Source organism: Lycorma delicatula, chromosome 1 (assembly GCF_047948215.1).
Source record: "Lycorma delicatula isolate Av1 chromosome 1, ASM4794821v1, whole genome shotgun sequence".
Classification (NCBI taxonomy): Eukaryota; Metazoa; Arthropoda; class Insecta; order Hemiptera; family Fulgoridae; genus Lycorma; species Lycorma delicatula.
Window position 1 is genome coordinate 165416820 of NC_134455.1, and position 22280 is coordinate 165439099.

General features: G+C 31.7%; 1 protein-coding gene across 2 annotated transcripts in view; it reads right to left on the bottom strand.

Annotated features, from left to right (window-relative positions):
- Positions 1-2069: 2069 nt before the first annotated feature.
- The window catches only part of LOC142325293 (uncharacterized), a 30387-nt gene continuing 10176 nt past the window's right edge, over positions 2070-22280 (bottom strand). For both annotated transcript variants that reach the window (XM_075366852.1, XM_075366862.1), the window contains 3 exons: positions 13211-13540; positions 6859-7374; positions 2070-2629 (listed from right to left, as the gene is read on the bottom strand). In XM_075366852.1, the coding sequence (XP_075222967.1) occupies positions 2507-2629; positions 6859-7374; positions 13211-13540 (969 nt within the window). In that variant the 3' untranslated portion in view covers positions 2070-2506. The remainder of the gene's footprint in view (positions 2630-6858; positions 7375-13210; positions 13541-22280) is intronic.

Below are 22280 nucleotides of genomic sequence, written 5' to 3' on the forward strand. Positions count from 1 at the left end.
TATGTAAAGACATTTTCTGATATTTCTGACAGTCAAAACCAGAACATAAATATGGCTGTCGTATTTTCAGTCAATGTTAAAAAGTCACTTAAAGTAATTGATCAAATATTTATTTTGCTAAGCAGGTTCAGAACAAATGACTATGCAAAAACTAAGGCAAAAAAGCAAAGGCACAGAGATGAGCATAGTCATGCTAAGACTGATATTTTCTGGCATGATTTTTGTAAAGATAGTCTGAGGTATATTTTATGATCAGGGAAAATTTCTTGCTTTTTGTAAACATTTTATGAAAAGTTTTCTGCTAAAGAAGTGAAGGTTTAAAGGTGCAAAATTAAATAGTTGCATTATAAACTTACATATACCCTTGATGAGGTTGCACCATTCAGAAACCTTGACCTAAGACGGCAAAAAAGAGGAAGAGCTGTTAGTAATATTGATATTGACTAATACTGTTATAGAGAAGTCAGTCGACCCTTAAAGAAATGAGATCTGTCAATACTATTCTTATAAATTAAGATTACCATGAGTTTTACAGGAACTTGAAAATGCATTCATTTGATTAACTTGAAGACTTTGATGGGATTGATTCTAGTGATAAAAGGAGAATCTTTATGATTTTGTAAAAGATTGATATGTTTTATTGTAGTTCTTTATTTTTCTACACTACATAAAAATTAATATTTAATTATATTACAATTAATACTTTCTCTAAATCTTTAAGATACATTGCTGCATTTTCTATATTATGAATTGTATCTTGTCAGAAATGAAGTTGACAGATAATCTAAACATCTAAAATTGTCAGTGAATTATACAAGGAAATATTATTTTCTATAAGATTATTTTGTGATGAACAATAGTAATATAACCAATATGTTTTAAGTATTTTTCTAAATGTAAAATATACATTGTGTCATACTTACTATATACTTTTGTTTTACGTCATTACTGTGGTTTTTATATTGTGTCTTGTCAAAAATGAATTTTGACAGCTGATCTTAAAATTTGTAGTCAGTGAACTATAAAAAAAAAAATAAATAAAAATATTTTTTATGAGGATTTTCATTAATGTTTTTGTAAAGTTTTATGATTATGGTTTTTTTTTATTTTTTTATATTTTAATAAAATATGGCTAATACTGTCAAAAAATGAAACTGACTACTTTTCTAAATAAAAATTACATGTGTAAATATCACAAAGATAAATTGGAGAATAAGATCACAAAATGTGATAAGTCAGGAAGAAACAGAAAAAACTGAACAATTTGATATTATTTTTAAAAATTGATTGATGATGACAATGTTTTTGGACTATAACTGCTTTTACAATTAAAAGGAAAAACTGGGTTTTAATTAAAAATGTGATGTTAATCTGACCACAGAATTATCATCTTTCATCATTTTTCATGAAAAAACAAACTAGCTAAAGTAAGCAACGGAGTAGCTTAGAAAGGGTTAAAACAAATAATCACTGCAAGATATTGAGGAAAATCCTAATATACCATATTACATGGTCATACACAAATGTATTATTACAAAATCTGTAAAGATTTCAATATAAGATTGATGATTTTTTTTTTACTAGCTAGTTTTATATTAATGTTACAATTCACACATCAATTATTACAAGTGAATATATTTTATACTTAAAATCAATATTAGTATTTATAATAAATACACATAACTAAGACAACTATTTGAAAACAAAATGAGTAATTTAATTCCAATAAATTTAATGCAATTTTCAATTACGTCTAAAAACATGAAACAGTATAAAATATAAAAAAATTACGTTAATAATAAAACTGAAAAATCTCCGGAAATTAAAATATAACAGAAAATAATATATATATAAGTGAACTGATTTCAACACCACAAATGGATATGTAGTTTATGTAAGTTTATGTAAGTACATACAGCTCAAATAGTTTCAAATCAAAATCAAGATTACCAAAGTTGTAGTAAATTATGTTCTAAGGTTTGGAGATCTTAATATCTATCACATTTAATCTAACAATTAATTTAAGTAAACCAGGATTCAGAAAATAAAGTGAAATCAGCCATCCAAACTTTCATCTGAAGAAAACCTTTATTTTAGTTTCATGTAGAATTAATATTTTCCATTTATTACACTGTAAAGTGAAAACTCTAAAACATTATAATATGTACATGTGAGCATTTTAATAATATTTCCTTTCTGTGGTCCCTTTAAAGAGATGGGGATAGATAATTACTATAAAGATTTTATTGGTTAACAAATTTTAATGTATTTTTATTAATAAAACACATAAAAACCCAAGTAGTTTTATAGATGTCCTGGGAACACAGTACTGCGATGTATTATCTACAGTAAAAAAAAAAAATTGTATATATATATATAGATGCATATGAATCCAGCGCATTCATTAGTCATAATTTCCACTACCATTACAAAGGTGGTATCCCAAACAATCTTAGAAGTATCGTCTAGGTCGACCACGTTTGCGTGGCAGTGTTGGTTCTATAGATCATGATGATGTTACAGGACTGACAGTAATATCTGTGAAGTGCCTTGGTAGAGCAAGACTGTTCAGCGGTGAGCTTGTTGAGGCAGATGTAGGAGGATCACAAGAAGCAGATGATACTGGATGCTACAACAACCAAAAAAATAATTTAAACCCTTGAACAGATATAATTTTAAGACAAAAAACAAAATGTAAACAATATCAAACCTTCCCATAACATATTTGGGCATTTGCCAAACAATAAGTCTGATCTGATATTATTTTCTTACTATCATACAACTGACATTTCTTTGCAGATCCACCATCTTTTAAAAAAAAAATGTGGATATTATACAAAAAGATAAATATTTTTACTACAATGTGAAATTTCTACTGTTAATCTTCACTTCTTTCGCATCTAACTAATCCTCCAATTTCTACCACACTCAGATGAGCTGCTTAAAGAAAGTACAACATTATAAGTAATCCTAGAATGTAATAAAATAACTTTAAAAAGTATTAATAATATAATAACAAAAAGAATTGCCCTAAAAACTAATGTTTTCAACTCTTTAAATTTAGACCTTCTGTAATTAGAGAAAAGGAAAAATTCAACTTGCTAACCTTTTATCTGACAAGTTAAAATTTAAAGAAAAATTAAAAAGTGTTATTTTTTACTTTTTGGGGTAGTTTTCTAGTCAGCTTTTATATATTTTAATTTTATTCCTATTAAATTTAAGGATAGACAATTAAACACTGCTGTCTGTTATATAAACAAGTCAGACTGCTACCAAATGTGAGCGCTAAGGTTCTCTAGAATGTAGTAATATTAATTTTTATTTTTTTGTCTTTCAATTCATTTTCTTGAATTTTTATTCCAAAAATACCAGACATCAATATGAGATCAGTCAATATATTATTACAAACAATATCACATACTAATGATGACAATAACGAGTAAAAATATCTTCAAATTGTAAATTAGATTAAGTTATTTTTTATTTACATTATTTAAAAAACCATTCACTGTGGATAATGTCTGGAAAACTTACAACAGAAACACCAAACGAACTTCATTTACAAAATAGGGAATCACTGAAGTCAGTTAACTCAGTGAAAGTCAATTTAGTATAAAATAAGACTTCAACATACACAAAAAAAAAATATATATATATTTTTTTTTTTTGTGTATATTTTGTGAATATTTAAACTCTGTTAAATAAGCCACCTAATAAAGAATACTGAGAAGATATATCTTATCAATTTTTCATGAAAGTACTTTTGCGGGATCCCCCATCCTCAATCATGATTGAAGTAATTCCATTACTGCATAATAAAATAATGATAATTATGTATTACTTTATAAGAGTGCTGCTATCTGTTGCAGTTTTTATAAAAACATCTCCCTCAAATACTGTTGGATGTTATCATATTGAAATTTTATTTGTATTGAAATATGTAATATTTTTCTAATATATTTAATTTTATGTCATCTTTATTAATTTCTAATATTTCTAAATTTGTGTTAATATAAGAAACAGAATGTTTATTTTTTCTTAAATGTTCTGCCATATTAGTTACACCTAATTTATTATTTTCATAATTTCTGTAATGTTCAAGAAATCTAGTTTTAAAGGATCTATTTGCTTTTCATATATAAATAGCATCACAATCATTACATTTAATTTTTATAAATTCTACACAGATTGTAAATTCTTTAAAAGATAAACTTTTGCCTTACAAAGATGCAATGTTGAATGATCATAAAAAACTTCACAGATGCAATTAAATTAATCTTCTTTCTATAATAACTCCTGCAGCAAAAAAAAAAAAAATCCATAAAAAAATCTCTTAATATATATAATAAAATTCCAGTACTGGACAGAAAAACTATATATACGCACTTAATATTGTTCAAAACATCACAACAGAAAATATAATTTTTAATAAAATGCAAATCATTAAACGAATATGTTTTAATATAATTTAATAGATATATATTTATTAATTCAGATTAGATATTTAATAGATATATAATTTAATTTTCTTTTTTAATTTTCCTACTGAAGATGTTGGATGCTATAATTGTAAATTAATATGGTAAGTTTAACAAATTACTGTGTTTTGGTGGTTTATATTTCATATAATATTAAATACTTATACGTATGTATATATATACTTGGTACTCTTTGCTTTTCTGTCTAGCCTCCGGAACCACTGTAATGTATTACTTCAGAGGATGAATCAGGGTGTCATGCATGAATGTAAATGAAGTGTAGTTTTGTACAGTCTCAGTTGACCATTCCTGAAATGTGTGGTTAATTGAAACCCAACCACCAAAGAACATCAGTATCCACAATCTAGTATTCAAATCCATGTAAAAGTAATTGTCTTTTCTAGGATTTGAACCTTAGAACTCTCGACTTCCAAATCAGCTGATTGGCGATGATGAATTCACCACTAGGCCAACCCAGTGGGTTATTTACTTGGTGCTGGTTATCCAGTTGCTTGAACAGACATGTAATGTAATATCTAAACATTAGCTATACTGCTAAACAATTAAGTTTCATGAATTATAAAACCTAGGGATTTATTACTTGCAGAAACTGATGAATAAATTAAATTTATCTGTAAGGCAATGCTGAACCATAAATATTTCTACATATTTTATAGTGATCACATGTTCAGATGTATATGATTCCAGTTTATAATTTGTTCAATAATTCATATTTTCTTGGGACATATTACGACTGACATTACAATTGCTAACATTTAAGTTTAATCAGCTTTTACTATAACACTAGTAAATTCATTTACATAAATTAATGTAAATTCATTTTAGAAAAATAGAATTACAATTGCTAATAAGTACCAATTATAGTTAATTATACCTTTTTTCAGAAAAAGATCATCCGAAAATATAAATATATAATTTTTCATTATTTTTGTTTATTTATTTTTTTTTTTGTATAATTTTTCATTTTTAAATTATAAATATATATATATATATTTAGTAAACATAAATAATTAAACAGTAACATATACATAAAAAACAGTACAGATTCTGTAAACAAAAAAAGAATATTAACATACCCATAACTCATTATCAGCATCATTTGGACAAAACAAACCACTATTTAAGTACAAAGATAATATGAATCAAAACTAAACATTATTACAAAACAAAAGTGATTTACATATTAAAATAACAAATTTAACTTTATAGTTAAATACGAAAACAACATAATTCTTAACCTCACAATTACAATCAACATAAAAAAATTTACAAATTAAACAGAAAAACAACAATGACAGACTTACACAACATCTTACACCATCCAATCTCAATAAATTATATGCTTTTAGAAGTATGATCCACAGTCATTCTCAACATCTTCTGTAAACCAACCTCACATAAACTACCTACTTTTATAAGTATGATCCACATACTAAAGAACACGCATTACATTTGAAAACCTAATGAAAAACTCAATATAATAATAAATCAAGCACATAAAACAGATATAGTGAACATTTAAAGAGATAGTACCTAACAAAATAAACCAAAATAGAAATGAAGATTGAAAAAATATACCACACTAACATACACAATCAAACGCTCATAAAAAATAGCTTGCTAATTTAATTTTAAGGGCTGGTTAAAATGTAGCACCTTTAGAAGAAGAACAAAACAACCATTATAAAAATATCAAAAAAATAATAATTTCCAGACACTGCTCTGACTGCACATTTCTCAGACAGGACCCAGCTTATTAAATACGTAATAAACAATTACAAGCTCTCTTCAGCAACACAGTATCAGCATTTGCTGAACATCTCAGACACAAATCATAAATCTTCCAACATCAACAACCTTATTATTCTATACATACAAAAAAAACCAAATGTTAATCTTTGTGAACATTTTGAAACATGCATTCAAACAACAATATAATAAATGAATAAATATAATTCAAATCCCACTAATGTTTTGACCATATTCTAAATATGTAGCAGCCCAATTAAAATACCTCTAGCAATAACATCTGATACTAGGGTGAGAGCAGCAGCACTACTCACTGAAAGTGACCATATTACAGCCATCAATGGAAGTGCATCACAAGAAGATGGTTGAAAGTAAAAGTGGCTAAAAATATTATAAACATTCTGTATTTAATAATTTTGATTCAGTTTGTCATTTAAAAATTTGATACCTTTAAAAAGAAAAATAAAAGTTATTACTCTCATTGTTAACTGAAATTATTAAAATGTATAAATTATTGTTATAGTAGTACATACTTTCATTTGTTTTAACATATAAATTTATCATTTGCTTAAAAAAACTTTACGTAATAATCTATAATGCACACTCTTACCAGTCTTGGACGCCCACGTGGTTTCTTTCCCATTTTTGGCTGATAGCCAGTATGGTGAAGTGAGACATGTTGCTTCAATTTGTCAGACCTTGAAAACTGCTTTGGACAAAGACTACAAGCATAAGGGCGTTCACCAGTGTGGACACGTATATGCCGCTGTAGATGTGATAATCGAAGGAATGATAATTCACAGTATTCACAACGATGTGGTTTTTCTCCAGTGTGTGTTTGTAGATGCCTTCGTAAATTCTGCCTACTATGAAAATTTTTGTTACAGATCAAACAAAATGTTGCATCATCCTCATGTTCATCAATCATTTCTTGGGTCCTAGCTGCTTTTTCTTGTGGTGTCTCTTCTGCTGGTACATTTCCATGATAGTTGTTTATTTCTGGAGCAGGTGGTGCATTACTGTCCTCAAATTCCTCTACCTTTATTAATGGATGTAAAGGCATTTGTATACTGTTTTCATTATCTGGCACTCCAGAACCATCTTCATCATACATCGATGTACCTTCCTGTAATTAAAAAGAAAACAGAAGATAATATTCACAACCAATACTAATTCAGTGTATTACTTAGACTGTAAATCAGATCATAATTAAATAGTAATATAATATATTCAGGAGAAAATCCTCTAACTTATATGATACATTTATTAAATCCCATTATGATTGTTGTTTTAATTGTTCATAAATGATTCATATTAACACACTTTAAAGATATTTTACTCCAGAAAAAATTAAATCAACCCTGAGATGCACAGTTTTGTGAGCAAGATGACATGTTTTAAAAGAGATAGATGTATGACTTTCTGATTCACGGTCAATGTACTATTATACAGCAATAAATGTTCTATGTTATCTATTGGAATGATACTCAGTTAATTCTGTACATAACAGAACACGTATGGATAAAGGAGGTGTGTAACACACCCAACATATCTGAATGTGCTTGTTACTCATAGTAACATGACCAAATACATATGCCATCAATTATTACATAATATTAAACAAACATGTTTAATGGTTAGGTTAGATGACAATTAGGTTAGTTTGATGTTTAATGTTAAATGGTGACCATTAGTAAATAAAAAAATGCAACAAAAAACAAAACAAAGCTATTTTAAACAAAAGAATAAACAATTATTGATAGAATACACAGTGTTGAAAACAAAGTGAAGTGGCGAATAAAAACAAATCATGATATTTAACTGTTGTAAGTTACATCAATTGAAAAAGGGCTGCAGCTGTTGGCCTAATCTTGTGACTGACGAACTGACGATAATATTTGTGAAAATTGCCGCATTATGATTACGGAACTCTTGCTTCATTTCCCCCAAATTTCACAAAGTTTACTACATGAAATTGTATCAGGGAAGCTTGGTTATCACAAGTTTTGTGCAAGATAGAGCTCAAAAATCTAAGGCGGCAGATTTCTACATAAAAGGAATTGAAAAGTTTGTGCATTTTTATAATAAGTGCCTTAATTTATGGTGACTATGTAGAAAAATAGTTTAAGATTGTCCCTTTCAAATGTATATAATAACATTTTTATTTATTTGGTTGATTTTTTATTTCAAAACGTAAGTTACTTTCTGGAGAGCCCTCGCACAATACACACTTTTAAAAGTACATAAAATTTTATTTCACTAATAATTTTGTTTTCTTATTTTTTTTTTTTTTTTTTTGTTATTATTGAATAATTATTATTTATTGTAAAAATTTTGTTACAATCATGGATTAATAAATTATTAATAACTCAATATATTTAAATTAAAAAAAAAGGTTAAAAAAAAACTGAAAAAAGATTGTAAAAAGTTTATAATCTTTTATTTCAATAAATAAAAGAAAAGGAGATGAAGTCTGATCCAAATCGATGTGCCTTCCCTTGTAAGGTCCAAATATTTCATTTATTAAAATTTTATTTTGCTATAACTCTGGAACCAACGAAAATAAGTACCACTTATGATATATTGTTGAAAAGCTCTTATTACTCAAAGAAAAAGTACAAAACCCAATTTTTTTTTAATTTTGGACTTTCTTGGGTACTTTTGGTTCTGTCAATTGCAATCAAAAGGGAAAGTGCACAACTAGATGTTACACAATCCTAAATCCAAAATTTCAACATACATGGCTAATCATTTTAGAGTTATGCGAGATACATACATACATATGTACATACAGACGTCACGCTGAAACTAGTCAAGATGGATTCAGGGATGGTCAAAATGGATATTCCGTTGAAATTTGAAAACCAAAATTTTTCGCGATCACAACACTTCCTTTACTTAATACAAGAGAGTAAAAAAAAAGTGGTTTTAAGGCAGCAAAGTACCATTTAATCTTATTACTTAATGCAAATAAATATGGAATTTGATATTCAAAACACTTCTGTTTGTCACCCAAAGACTCCTTATACCATAAAAGGTTTTTATAAATCAAATTTATTAAACTGAAAGTAATTACATGTATATACAATGACTGGTTTGTGAATCATTTTTGGACTGGTTTGCATTACTAAAATAATTTCAAACAAAAGGGTTGATAATTAATAAAGTAAGTTATTCTCAAAAAGCCTGTGAACTTCAGACATAAATTCCAATAAAAATTGTGATTATGTCATTCAACACAACCTCATCACAGATCTGATGGATAAAGGTGTTGTAGTGACACTAAAGGTATTCTAACTATGATGCACATTTTATCCATTAATTGATGGTGTTGACAATCTAAAGATACCAATGAAAGGATTTTGGAAAAATCTAAATGGAAAAACCAATGAAAAGAATTGTAATCAATATTGGCAATGCTGTAATGTGATATCACAGTATAAGACAGAGGAAGGCAAAAATAAATCAGCTCCATAGCTAGAAAGTGCAGACACTTATTAGTGGTAGGACTTTTGCTTTACCACTAATAACAAATAAGCATGAAAATTCTCTGTCATAGCCTTATAGCTATATAAATGGTAGCTAAGTCACCGGTAGGGCCTCCAAACCGTGACATATTCTGAGGGTTACATAAGAATTAACTTATATACTAAAATTAATGTAATACTGTACTGTAATACATATTTGAATTTTAGTTACAGTATAAACTAGTATAAATAAAATTAAATACTACAATACTGTAAAATTACAATCTTACTCATCCAGAAATAACTGTAGGAAAACAATCCATGGTTGTAAAATTCATACAAAATTCACAAAACACTGAAAACTACAGTTCAGTATTTTAATTAAAATATTGTGTAATAATACAGTACTGTATATATGCTAAATCAAAGCATTACTTAACGAATACACATAAAAAATGTGAATTAAAAATAAACATGGTGCACAAAATTCATATATACAGTTACAATCTTAACTATATTTTTACACTCCCTTATTACAAAAAATTTTAAGAATATTAGTTTGCCTGTTAAGTGACAATTGCTTTTACAGAAAAGTTGAATGAAGCATGTACAACTGTAAAATTTCTTGTTCTGAGTAGCATGGCTGACTTTCAGCAACATTTAAAAGAGTAGCATATATATATATTTACTGCAGTGGCCCAACTAATCTTCTCTTGTGCAATTCATCTTCATCATTCAATGAATCGTCATTATTTTTTGATTCCTGTAGAACAGTGCTAATCTCAGTTATCTCCCATGATGATTCAGTTTCTGCATCAGCACCGGTCCATTCAATTACATCATCATAAATGAGATTACTCATAACGTTTGAAGCAGAAAGTTCGGTTTTGAAGGTTTGGTTAGGTTTTGAAATCCAGTTTTAAAAAATTAAGTAAGCCTGATACAAAAGGTACTAAAAAAATTATTCTTAAATAAAATTTAATTATCCATCACAGTTCAATTAACTAAATTGAAAAATACCTAGTAGTTTGATATTAATAGACTGACAATTTCTTGCACATTATCTTCACTTTCTTAAAAAATATTTAACTGAATTTGTAGAAAAGTTTTTCCAAGCAAGCTATAGGATGCTTTGTTTGACTGTATTCCAGCCAACAGCTACATTAAAAATCACATCTTTTATGCCGTAGGTTTTTAAGAATTCTTTAATTGATCCATCATGGTAAACAATTTTTGAAATAAGTATTTTTTATAATGGCATTTCATATTTTGTTATCTTACCTCAGGATGGCTGCCGTTACATTTGGAGGAAGATAAGATATGAAAATATTACATGATTGGAGTTACATGATATTACACGGTGGGCAGTGCAATTATTATGAATTATGACACACTTGCTGTTTTCTGGCTTTCTGAGTTTTTAAAACATTCTTTCACAGGATGAACAAAGTTATGTAGAAACCAATTTTCAAAAAATTTTCTTATCCACGCATATGCCTTTGCTTTATACTCCACTGGCAAATGAGGAAGTTCTTTTACTGCTGGAGGACATTTGGAATTTCCAATTGTTGGTGATTCATTGTGTGTAATAACCTGTAGGCCTAATAACCTTACTTGCCACTTATGGCTCATCAATCGCTGTTCTTATCCACACATAAGCTACTAAAGATATGATACTGCACTTATTTAATTTAGAGTAATACATTTAACAAAATTGATCTACAGTATTTTTTTCATTTTTATTGTAGTACTTGATAAAAATGCGCCAGTTATTAAGAGCATTCTGGTTACAAGAATGCTGGATATCAGATCTTTTACAGTATTAACAACAAATTCAGTTAACAAGTAAGACATACAAGGTCTGTAAATAAAATAATGAGACTATTTTTTTTTGGTAGCCAAAGTGGCAACACTAAATTTTCTAGTAAACATATGGTTATATCAACAGTTGATTTATTTTAGGTATTAATATTTTTAATCTATTGTTGCCATGTGAGACATAAACAAACTTTTTGTAAAACAAGTTTTTTTTTGTCCATTATAAAAATGAATGATACTAAATATGAGCAACATTGTGCAATCAAGTTTTGTGTTAAACTCTGTGAGAATGCTACTGAAACGTTTTCATAATTGAAAAGGCCCTATGGAGATGATGCTCTGTCACGAGCCCATGCTTTTAGGTGGTTTAAAGCATTTTCAAATGGATGGGAATCAATTGCGGATGATCCACGCTCTGGAAGACTATTAACATAAAAAAGTGATAACAAAGTTGAACAAATCAGAGACTTGATACAATACGACCGGCATAATGATTGTTGAATTACTGAACTTGAAACATACCCCACAGTCCTCAAATTTTGACTAGCGAATTGGACATGAAGAAAGTTTGTGCAAAACTGGTCCCAAAAATCTCACTGTTGAACAGAAAAACAACAGGGTGGAAGTGTGCCGCAATCTTCTAGGGCAAATTGAAACTGATCCTGATTTTCTAAAAAAATGTTATTACTGGTGATGCATCTTGGATATTTAAGTACGACCCAGAAACAAAAGGCCAGAGAAAGAAGTGGCACACTTCAAACTTACCACATTCCATAAAAGCAAAAATGATCAAATCAAAAATGAAAACCATGCTAATTTGTTTCTTCGATAGTAATGTATTGTCCAAAAGTTGTTTTTGCCTACAGGACGACTGTAAATCAATATGTTTACCAAGAAATTCTTGAAAGACTGCAGAAGAGTTACCCGTAAAAGACCAGCCATCAAAGACAACTGGACGCTGCATCATGAAAACGCACCTTGACACTGCATTCTCAATTAAAGTTTTTTTGGAAAAGTAAAACATTCCTGTAGTTCCACAACCACCTTATTCACCAGACTTTTTCCTGTTCCTGACTTTAAAAAACACTTCAAGGATACCATTTTGGAACACTAGAAAAACTTTTTAAAATGTTACCGATCATTTGAAGGATATTCTGGTTTCTGAGTTCTAATACTGCTATGACAAATGGGAAAACCATTTGAAGTATTGCACGGCTTCCCAAGGAAACTATTTTGAAGGTGACAGAGTCCATGTACAATTGTATTGTAAATTAAGTTATCCTAGGTAGAACTTTAATGTATTTTATTTTTATCAGGAATGCTTATTCAGTGAACACTTTTATTTATTTATTAATTATTATTATATTACACTAATTTTAAATTAAGTAACTGAATTATAGCATGAAATAAAGTGATTTGTGTGCTTTATATACATATAAATAAAGTAAGGAATAGTCAAACTGAACTAAAGAACTGAATATAATTATGAAAGAATTTTTTCTGAAAAATATAATTAACAAAGTTCTCCAATTAATTTTCAATTTCCAACACAGATGTTTTATATTATTTAAAAAACAGCATATATATATATTTTTCTGCACTTTTGAAATAAAATTGGACTAAATTATAAGTCTAACTGAAACTATTACTAGCATAACCTCAACTATTTATATTTACCTGTGATTGTTCATTAAAACTATTTTCTCCTGCCTTATTACCATACTTTCTTTTTCCATAGTAAAAACCTTCAGCATCAGGTGAGAGAATAGTTTCTATTTTCCATTGCTTCTCTGGTTTAACTGCCAGATCTTTAGTTTTTTTGTCATTTTCAATCTTTGGTCTCTTTTCTTGGTTGGGTGGATTTGGAGAACCATTTGTAGCTAACTGTTGTTTCTGAACTAGACCTTTAACCTGAAGTTCGTTGGCTACATTGAGCAATGTTTCAAGATCATCTTCCATGACATCAACTGAACCAATATACATATATTCTAATAATGTCTGCATTTCCTACAAAAAATAATTAATGTTATTTACATACAAATTGAAAAACATACTATCAAAGAAGAGTCCATGCATGTCTAATAGAATAATGGACCTATATAATTATTATTATAATAATTATTAATATTATTATTTTCATTTCCACCACCAACTAAACTGTACTTCTATACTATTTGAAAAGAAGTAAACAAAAATATTTTTCAATAAGAATAAAATAATACATTTTATTTTAATAAAATAAAATAATACAGGACCTAGGTTGTTTAAGTCCAAGTAAAGTTCCACATACTTTTATTTGAACTTAAATCTCCCTATTATTGTTTTATTTAAATTGCTCAGCTTAATTAATAACAGCTCGGGAATAATTGGCCTGAGTAGATACAACATCACATTCCAAATAAGTAGCTGATTATATGTTACTGTACAACAAAATATACACTACACATTATTGTACTTAATTATTTTTACAGGATTAGACCTACTTAGAAATTACCTTTAAAGTAATAATATTGTATAATATAAAAAACTATATTATAAATATATGTACATTATAAAGAAAATAAATAACACCAATAATAAAAATGAAAATAGTACATCTGTATATGATTAACCAATACCAACGAATATTTATTTCCCAATTACAACTCAGCTCTACTTCTGCTGCAGCAGCGTAGCTATAAAGGGAAAGTATAACAATCAGCTAAAATTTTGGGTATGAAGGTTTTTGTAAATGCTGACACATGACTACCTGGATCAAAAAAAATAAGAAAAATTATATAAATTTATAGCACATGTACATAAGTACTTGTGTTGACCTGTACTTTGATCATATCTCCTGATTGGCTCAACATAAACTCTAAAAAATGTCTCAAAGAATTTCTATATATAAGGCATTGATGATGACATTAAATTTTGGACAAAATTAAAAAGAGGGGAGGAGTAGTTTTCACAATTTTTAATTTTTTACTTTTTTGTAGTGGTCGTAGAAAACAGAGGATTAGTACAATGTACTTCTTAAGTTATTTAACATTTCAAAGTTTTTAGTCAATCAGATTTAGGGGTGGGGGATTCAATATTATTTCTTAGAGTTTTTGCCTCATATCCCAGAAATCCGCTAACAAAAAACGTTGAAATTTATATCCTTATTTATATTTCATATCCCAGCTTAGTGATTTTCAACCTCATTAGACATTGAAACTGAATGATCACGATACCCTTTTTTATTTTTTTAGTAAACTATAATTTTTTTTTGGCTTAGTTGAATAACATTTCACCAAATCAAGCCTTATTGAAGTAATTACTCCAATAAATAAACGTTTTTAGTTTTAAACTTTTTAAAACCAAAAAACAAGAGGTCTGAATGGGATCCATATTTAACATATCAATTTTTTTAAACTTTAAAGGATTGAAAATCCAACTGTCTCAAGTATTAATGTAGACAAAATGAAACTTTTTCCTAATATTTTATCTGTTTTTCAAGTTGTGCCTGTTATTAAAAATGTTATATAAAGTTATCTGTTGAGCAAGGGGTTCAAATGGTACCCAAATTGTCTTTACAAAATAATTCCAATTTTTTTTTAACAATTTATGTTCTAAATATGGTGCAAATATGTAAATTTTGTTGATAAAAACATCAATTGGTCATTGGGTTCAACAGAAATCCAATATCTTTTTACTACAAATTTTGATTTTTTTTCAATTGTACTTTTAACACTAGATAATTTTTAGGTAAAAATGTTATCATTTAGTTAAGCAGGTAGAATCAGAACCAAAGTTTGTTACTGAATATTTTTATCTTTTTCCCAATAGTATTATAAAAATTGTAAATTACATCATTATTATTTAAAAACCTTATGGCATATTTGAAATGTAAAAATCTGTCGTCAAGGAGCAAAGCTGGGAAACTTAAACAACCCTTTGCTGGCTTTTTTTATTTAATATTAATTAAAATATCATGATATTAAACTTTCTAAGAAATTGTAAAATCTCATTAGTGCAGTTTAAATAATTACACTATCTGAAAGTAATACTGAAGGCACAATACATATATAAATCTTATTATTTTTTGATGACTTCAATAAATACAACATTTTTTAAAGTCACTGCAAAGCACAATAAAATCTGCACAAGAGAGGTGTGATTAAAAATGATGTACTGTGAACTGCAATAATATAGTTACAGCCTATATTTTCTATTCCTAAATTTCTTGGTTTAAATTTTTCAACTGCTGTTAAGATGAACTATGTCAGAAAAATTTGGTATTTAATTTTGTATTTACGTAATTATAAAAATCAATTTTTATAGTAACATGCAGAAAAATTAAAAGTACTGAGTATGCTGCTGGTATTAGTAGAGTAAGGTACACAATGGTATTCAATTATTCTATAATTGTAACTCAAATTTCAAGTTTACAAGTTTACCATACATTTTTACAAAACAAAAAAATAAAAAACAATCTAGTGAAATGTGAATAAGATGAAAAAAGAATTCAAAACCAAGTACACCTGCATAAAATGTAATGTATGATCAGCAAAACTATGAACGGTAAGATATTACTCTACAATAATATTTTGTCCAAGTTTTAAATACAACATCTAGTATTCTTTAATTTAAAGAGAATCATTTATTACAGAATTAGAGAGTACGCAAAATAAACTCTATATAATGTAGCTCTTCATAACTAAGATTCTTCTGAATGAAAGTACATGCTGATCCCTTACAATTTCTATACCAATCAATGTATTTGAGACTCTTATTACACAAAATAAAAGCCAAAATTTTCCCATAATAGTAAAAAAATACATCCACAATTACTTCTGAATCAATAGGTGTGGCATTTTTTTGAAGGTTAATAACAAAAGTATTTAACTTTTAAAATAGGAGTTGAGTTCCACTAGATCACAACTTCTAGTTTACTACTTTCTACAATTTTATAAATAACTTTCTTTATCTGCTATACAACAAGGATCAATCAACAACTCAGGAGCACAGCACACCTTTGTTTGTTTCTTACAGGCCATAAATATAAAAATGGATGGTGTAATAAAAACCTATGAGGGTGATGCATAACACACTATTCTACAATTTTCATTATAAAATGTTAAAAATTTTATAACTTGTCAAACAACCTCACACGTAGTCCATAACTGAAAATACTGTACTAGTAAATTTATTTTTCATCATTGCCTTGTGACATGGAAACTTAGCAGCACTGTATGGTATACAATAGTGGACAGTATCAGAGTACAAGCTGACTTTCACTATTACAGTTATTGTTATTGAATGTATAATTCGAATATAATACTAACTACATTTTTATGCAGTGTACATTACAGTACAGTATGTTTGGTATTATAGTAGATATATGCTATGTCCTTCAATTGCGTTTAGGTTCTTTTCTTTTTTTTTGGGATTATGGCTAGTAAACCAAAAATTCTTTCTATTATAGAAAAAATTAAAATCAATCAGACATTAGAAAAGGGAGATATGTAAGTTGATATCTGCTGTAATTTTAACTAACCTCTGGTCTCTTTTCACGAACAATGTTTGCATTGTATAAAGTCTTTTTCACAGTTATTTTTGAGCTGGTGGTCAAGTGTGTACCTTTCCCAGTTTCACAATCTTCTCGTCAGAGAACTGTTAAAACAGTTTTGCGCCCTTACTGTTAAGACAATTCATACCCTTTTCATGGGAATTCAGAGGATTTGGCACATGATTTGTTCGAGCACCCACCTCATCATGGTGAAAACAGTGGCAATGACTCCTGGTTGCAAGTCCCTGTTACAAGCAAAGGGGCCTTTACCCTTAGTCCTGTTCATGCTCTTTTAGAGCGAGGGCCGTAATCTGTAACTGTGTGTTGATCTTTGACTTCACACATTTGAGCCAGCAGCGGCGAAGAGGTGCAAAGAGTGACAGGAGAACACAGAAGGTCTCCAGCTGCCCGTGGCTCATTGCAGGTAGTCATCATGCTTATGGGCTTGTGCCCAATATCTCTAAATAGACGGAATACAGCAAGCATTTTGTTCGTATACTGTTAGGTCAGGGCATCTCCGACCATGATGGATGTTAGTGAGGTAGGTAAGAAGCCTAGCCGGAGCAGGGGGCCGAAGCTTTATTCTTCGATCTCCTCGAACACTGGTCCTGACAACAATAGTTCAGAAGTAGATATAGGGGCGACCACCCAGAAGGGTATGAACCCACTTATTGAGGAGTTTTTGCAAGCCAGGGGCAGGCTTCCACAGCAGTTAAGCGATTGAATGTGAAAATAGACCCGAAAAGAACATGTAGGCCACGTATTATTGTCTATGATATTGACTGTAACCTGACCGACGAAGATGTCTTGTCCCTCATTAGAGAACAGAACACTGATTTTGATGAAGCCGCCTTCTGGCGGAACTGCAAGCTGGTCTTTAATACGGGTAGGCATGATACCCATAAATATCATGGAGTCTTTGAGGTAAATTCTGGTCTCTTTCAAAAATTTATGTCTGCAGGCAGACTATTTATCGATTTAGGGTCCTGCCAAGTAAAATAGTACGTGGATCTCCAAAGATGTTTCAACTGCTGCAGATATGATCACAGGTCTAAATTTTGTAAATTTGCCTTGGTGTGTGCCCATTGTGGCAAAGAGGGCCACAAGCATGACGATTGTTCGCATAGGTTTGAGGCTCCAGTCTGTGCTAACTGTAAGAGGTTGCATAAGAATCATTAGCATCCAGCTGTTAGTAGGAGGTGTGGCTGTTACGTAAGGGCCGTTGCACTGTACTCTAATTCCTTAGATGGTTAGGTTCAGTCAACTAAATGCCCAGGGTGCTAATGTAGTCCAGGTTGAGATTGTAGAGACGGAGCCTTGATGTTGTCCTTCTGCAGCACTCATATGTAATTAGGGGTGATCTGCCAGGCTTTCAGAGCTGGAAAAAGTTTTGTGTAGGGCATACCTGTATGTCTGTTAATCTATGCAGGAATTCGCTTGATAGTGTCTTTATACAGGTTTAGGTATAGGTTTCTGACACACATCATGTTGTGGTCAGACTTGCCATTCGTGGACAGAACCTTACAGTTGTTAGTTCATATTTCCGATACAGGGATCCGACTGAGGAACACCTAGCGAGATGGGATAGGATCCTTCGTATGTGGGTAATGGTCTAATCCTTATTGGTGCCAATGTTAATGCGAAGTCGCTGTTCTGGTACAGTGGGATCACTGATCATGGCGGTGGCCTAATTGACAGTTTCATCACACAGCACAATTTTGAAGTCTTTAATGCTGCAGACTAGTAGGCCACTTACATTGGTATGGTTAACAAATGAAGAGCCTTTTCAGGTACAAATATTGACATCACCATTGATAGGGACATCCTTGGCAGAGTCCTTGACTGGTCTGTGAGATGTTCTGGCAGAAAATTTCACTTCTGCGGTGATGGCGGTGGCCAAAGCCGCCATTCCTGGAGGCACTGGTCGGGAATGTATATCTGGTTGGTACTCGGAACCTGACAGCAATGAAGCAGTCTATGAACTGACTCAAAAGGGCTGCGCAATAAGAAGGTGATCCCAATCGGCATGCGGCCGTAACTGCAGATTACCACAGAGCGAGGGCTAGGTACTTTCATAGCATTAAGTCGTCCAAGTGTAATTCCTGATGCTCCTACGTTCAGGAGCAAGGGAATAGAGACCCTTTGAGAATTGTGTATAGAGCCCTTGGACATAAGCGCAGGAAAGATGTCCTCTTGTCAGCCTTGTCAACCCACGTGGGTGTGGTAATTGATAGGACCGTGTCCTTAACATTTTGCTGAATGATTTGCTCCCAGATGACACTATGGTGGGTGAGGTTTCATACCACCGGTTTGTCAGGCAGGAAGTTGCGGTTTTCGAGACTGACTTACAATCTTCTGAGTTCAGTGAGGCAGAAGTGCGCCAGGTAATCTGTAGTATGGCATGGCACAAGGCCCCGGATATGAGCGCTTCCAGTAGTCCTTGATCCTCTAACTAGAATATATAATAGATTGCTCTTCACTGGCTACTTTCCGGCATGTTGGAAGCGTGGTGACTTGATGTTGTTGTTCAAAGGTGGTGACAAAGATCCTACAGTTAGTTCTTCTTACCGTCCACTAATGCCCTTGCCTGTGATTGGCAAGGCTTTTGAAAAGGTCTTATACATGCATATTAATGTTACATTGGTCACTGATCATTTGCTAATGGACAATCAGCATGGTTTCCATCCGGGCAAGAGCACTGAGGATGCCATACTAAAGGTGATGGACATAACTTCCTCTAGTCCATGTAAATATGTATTAGAGATTTTTCTGGACATATCCAGGGCATTTAACAACTTATGGTGGCCCACTGCCCTGTCTTAGATGCAGAAGCGTTAAGTGTACATGAAATGAACTAGAAGTGCTCTCAGGAACGTTTTCCTGCATGACAGCGGCTCAGAGATTCATAAGACCTTAACTAAAGGATGCCCTCAGGCCAGTGTTCTGAGTCTTCTTCTTTGGATCACAGAATTCAATTCGATGTTGCATTTAAGGGTGCCATGTGGTTGTCGTGTTGTCACTTATGCCGATGACGCGCTGCTACTGACTGAAGGGGATTTGTGTAACAAGGTAGAGTTTCAAGCTGCTCGTACTTGTGAGACACTCTGATTCTGGTGTCTCCAACATGAATGCCACAATGATGTTGCTTAAGGGCCAATTGGCTGCTACCCGATGAATCCGGGTCCGGATGGCTGGTCTCCCCATTCGGTACATTACGACTCAAAAATGCCTGGGTGTTATCCTTGATGAGAATTTTCGGTTCAAGGACATCTACAGTAGCAAAACAGGTCGCTGATTCTTTTTATGGAATCCATAGTCATTCAGCTCAATTGTGGGTTCAATTACTGTACCGTGCAAATCCTTTAAAAAGGTGTCAGCAAAGCTATTTTGCTGTATGCTGCGCCTGTCTGGGCTCACCGCATGGCATTTAGGTATTGCATGGACATTTTGCTGTGGGCCCAGCGACTCCTCTTGCTGGCTGTTATAGGCGGTTATAGAACAGTCTCATGAGAGGCAGTCTGTGTTATAGCAGGAGTTAAACCATTAGATATATCTTGGCTAATGAGCGTAAGGAATGCTACATTTCCAAGGTAAATAACCTATTGACATCAGAACGAAAGCAGGAAATTGAAGACCGGAGCCTTGCGTCTTGGCAGGTCAGGTGGGATGAATCACCCACAGGTCATTCTACACGCATGGTATATTTCCTAGTGTGTGATTTAGGTGCGATTGGATGGGTCTTCCCCAATCGGTACATCACACAGTTTCTCTCTGGGCATGGTGCCTTTTGGGCAAGTTTGGCTAGGTTCTATTAGGTGGATTTGAGTCAATGCCCGGATTGTGGGACTGATGATACAGTGGACCATGTCCTCTATGTCTGTCTCCGATATGAGGTCAAACGTTCACGAGCTGTTAAGGAACTTGAGAGAATACATTCCTTTCTGGATATCCGTACTAACTGGATGATCCGCCAAGAGTGGTTTATAGTGGTTGGTTTTCTTTGAGCCCTTGTGGTGTGTAGGTCTGCAGAGGGAGTTTAATTGAGGGTGCCGGCTTAGACATTGGATTGGTTGGATATAGGTGCATTGGCATTGTGCCATGATTATATTGGTATTGTTTGTGATTCACTTTGGAGCTTCCGCTGGTGGGGGTGGCCGTGCCACCGGGGTATGTTAACCCATGCAACTGGGGGCGTGGCTTCCCTCTGTCAGTGGTGGTCATGATTGTGACTTGGTAATATCACGTGAGACACAATGATTGGACCCGAGGGAGGAGGTGTGGTATTTGTTCCCGGCTCCTGCACAGACCGGATTGAGGTTGCGTTCCTCTTGTTGGTGACCTAAATTGGTCGACTTAATTGGGTGCAGGTCTGAACTTCTATGTTGCGTAAAACATAATTTTGATTGGTATGAGTGTAGCACTGATTTAACTTTAAACTCATTCGTTTTCTGAGGAACTCATTCACAGTCATGAACAGTGTTGTCAAATCTTTACTAGGTGCGGGATTCGCACTTCTGCGGTTTCAATCATTTAGTATGAGGAAATCATGTTAGGTTGTATGTGAAGATGTCCGTTTGAGGCCTATGTGAAGACAAAATTTGAAATGTATTTTACTGATGCAAATGCCTGCCAAGGCATTTACATCGGCCTGGCTGATGACTGTGAGATGTAATCAGTTAGAGGGTCTAAAGATGACCTCTGGTAAAGCCCCTCAGGGCTTGGAACGGAGGGAGTGGTGTAGCAACCAGTAACATCACAAGGTGGGCGTCTTCCCCCTACAGGTTGGGATGTAATTTTAGGATGTAATTGAAGGCTCACTACATAAGAAAAAGAATTATAAAGAAATCTGAGTAAAAGTTTACAATTGTCTAAATGAAGTGGTTTCAGCAGCAATGAAATTTACACTCACCAAATAATAAGCCAATTTTGAAAACCAAATTAGAATTCTTCAAAAAACTGGGTACAGAAACTTTAAAAGGTTACGACAGTTGGTGCAAAATTTAAATAAACACAACTTTATGGTGGCTAAAATTAATGTTAACGTAAAAGGTGTCGATGTTAATGTTGCTAGTGTGCAACATAAAAAAAAGTGATCTAAAATACATAAGAGTTATAATAAAGTTGTATATATTAAAGACAACAGTTGAAAACTGCTTCTGAAAAGGTGGATTTTCAACGATCCATAAAATTTTCTGCTGTTTTAGATCTCGAATC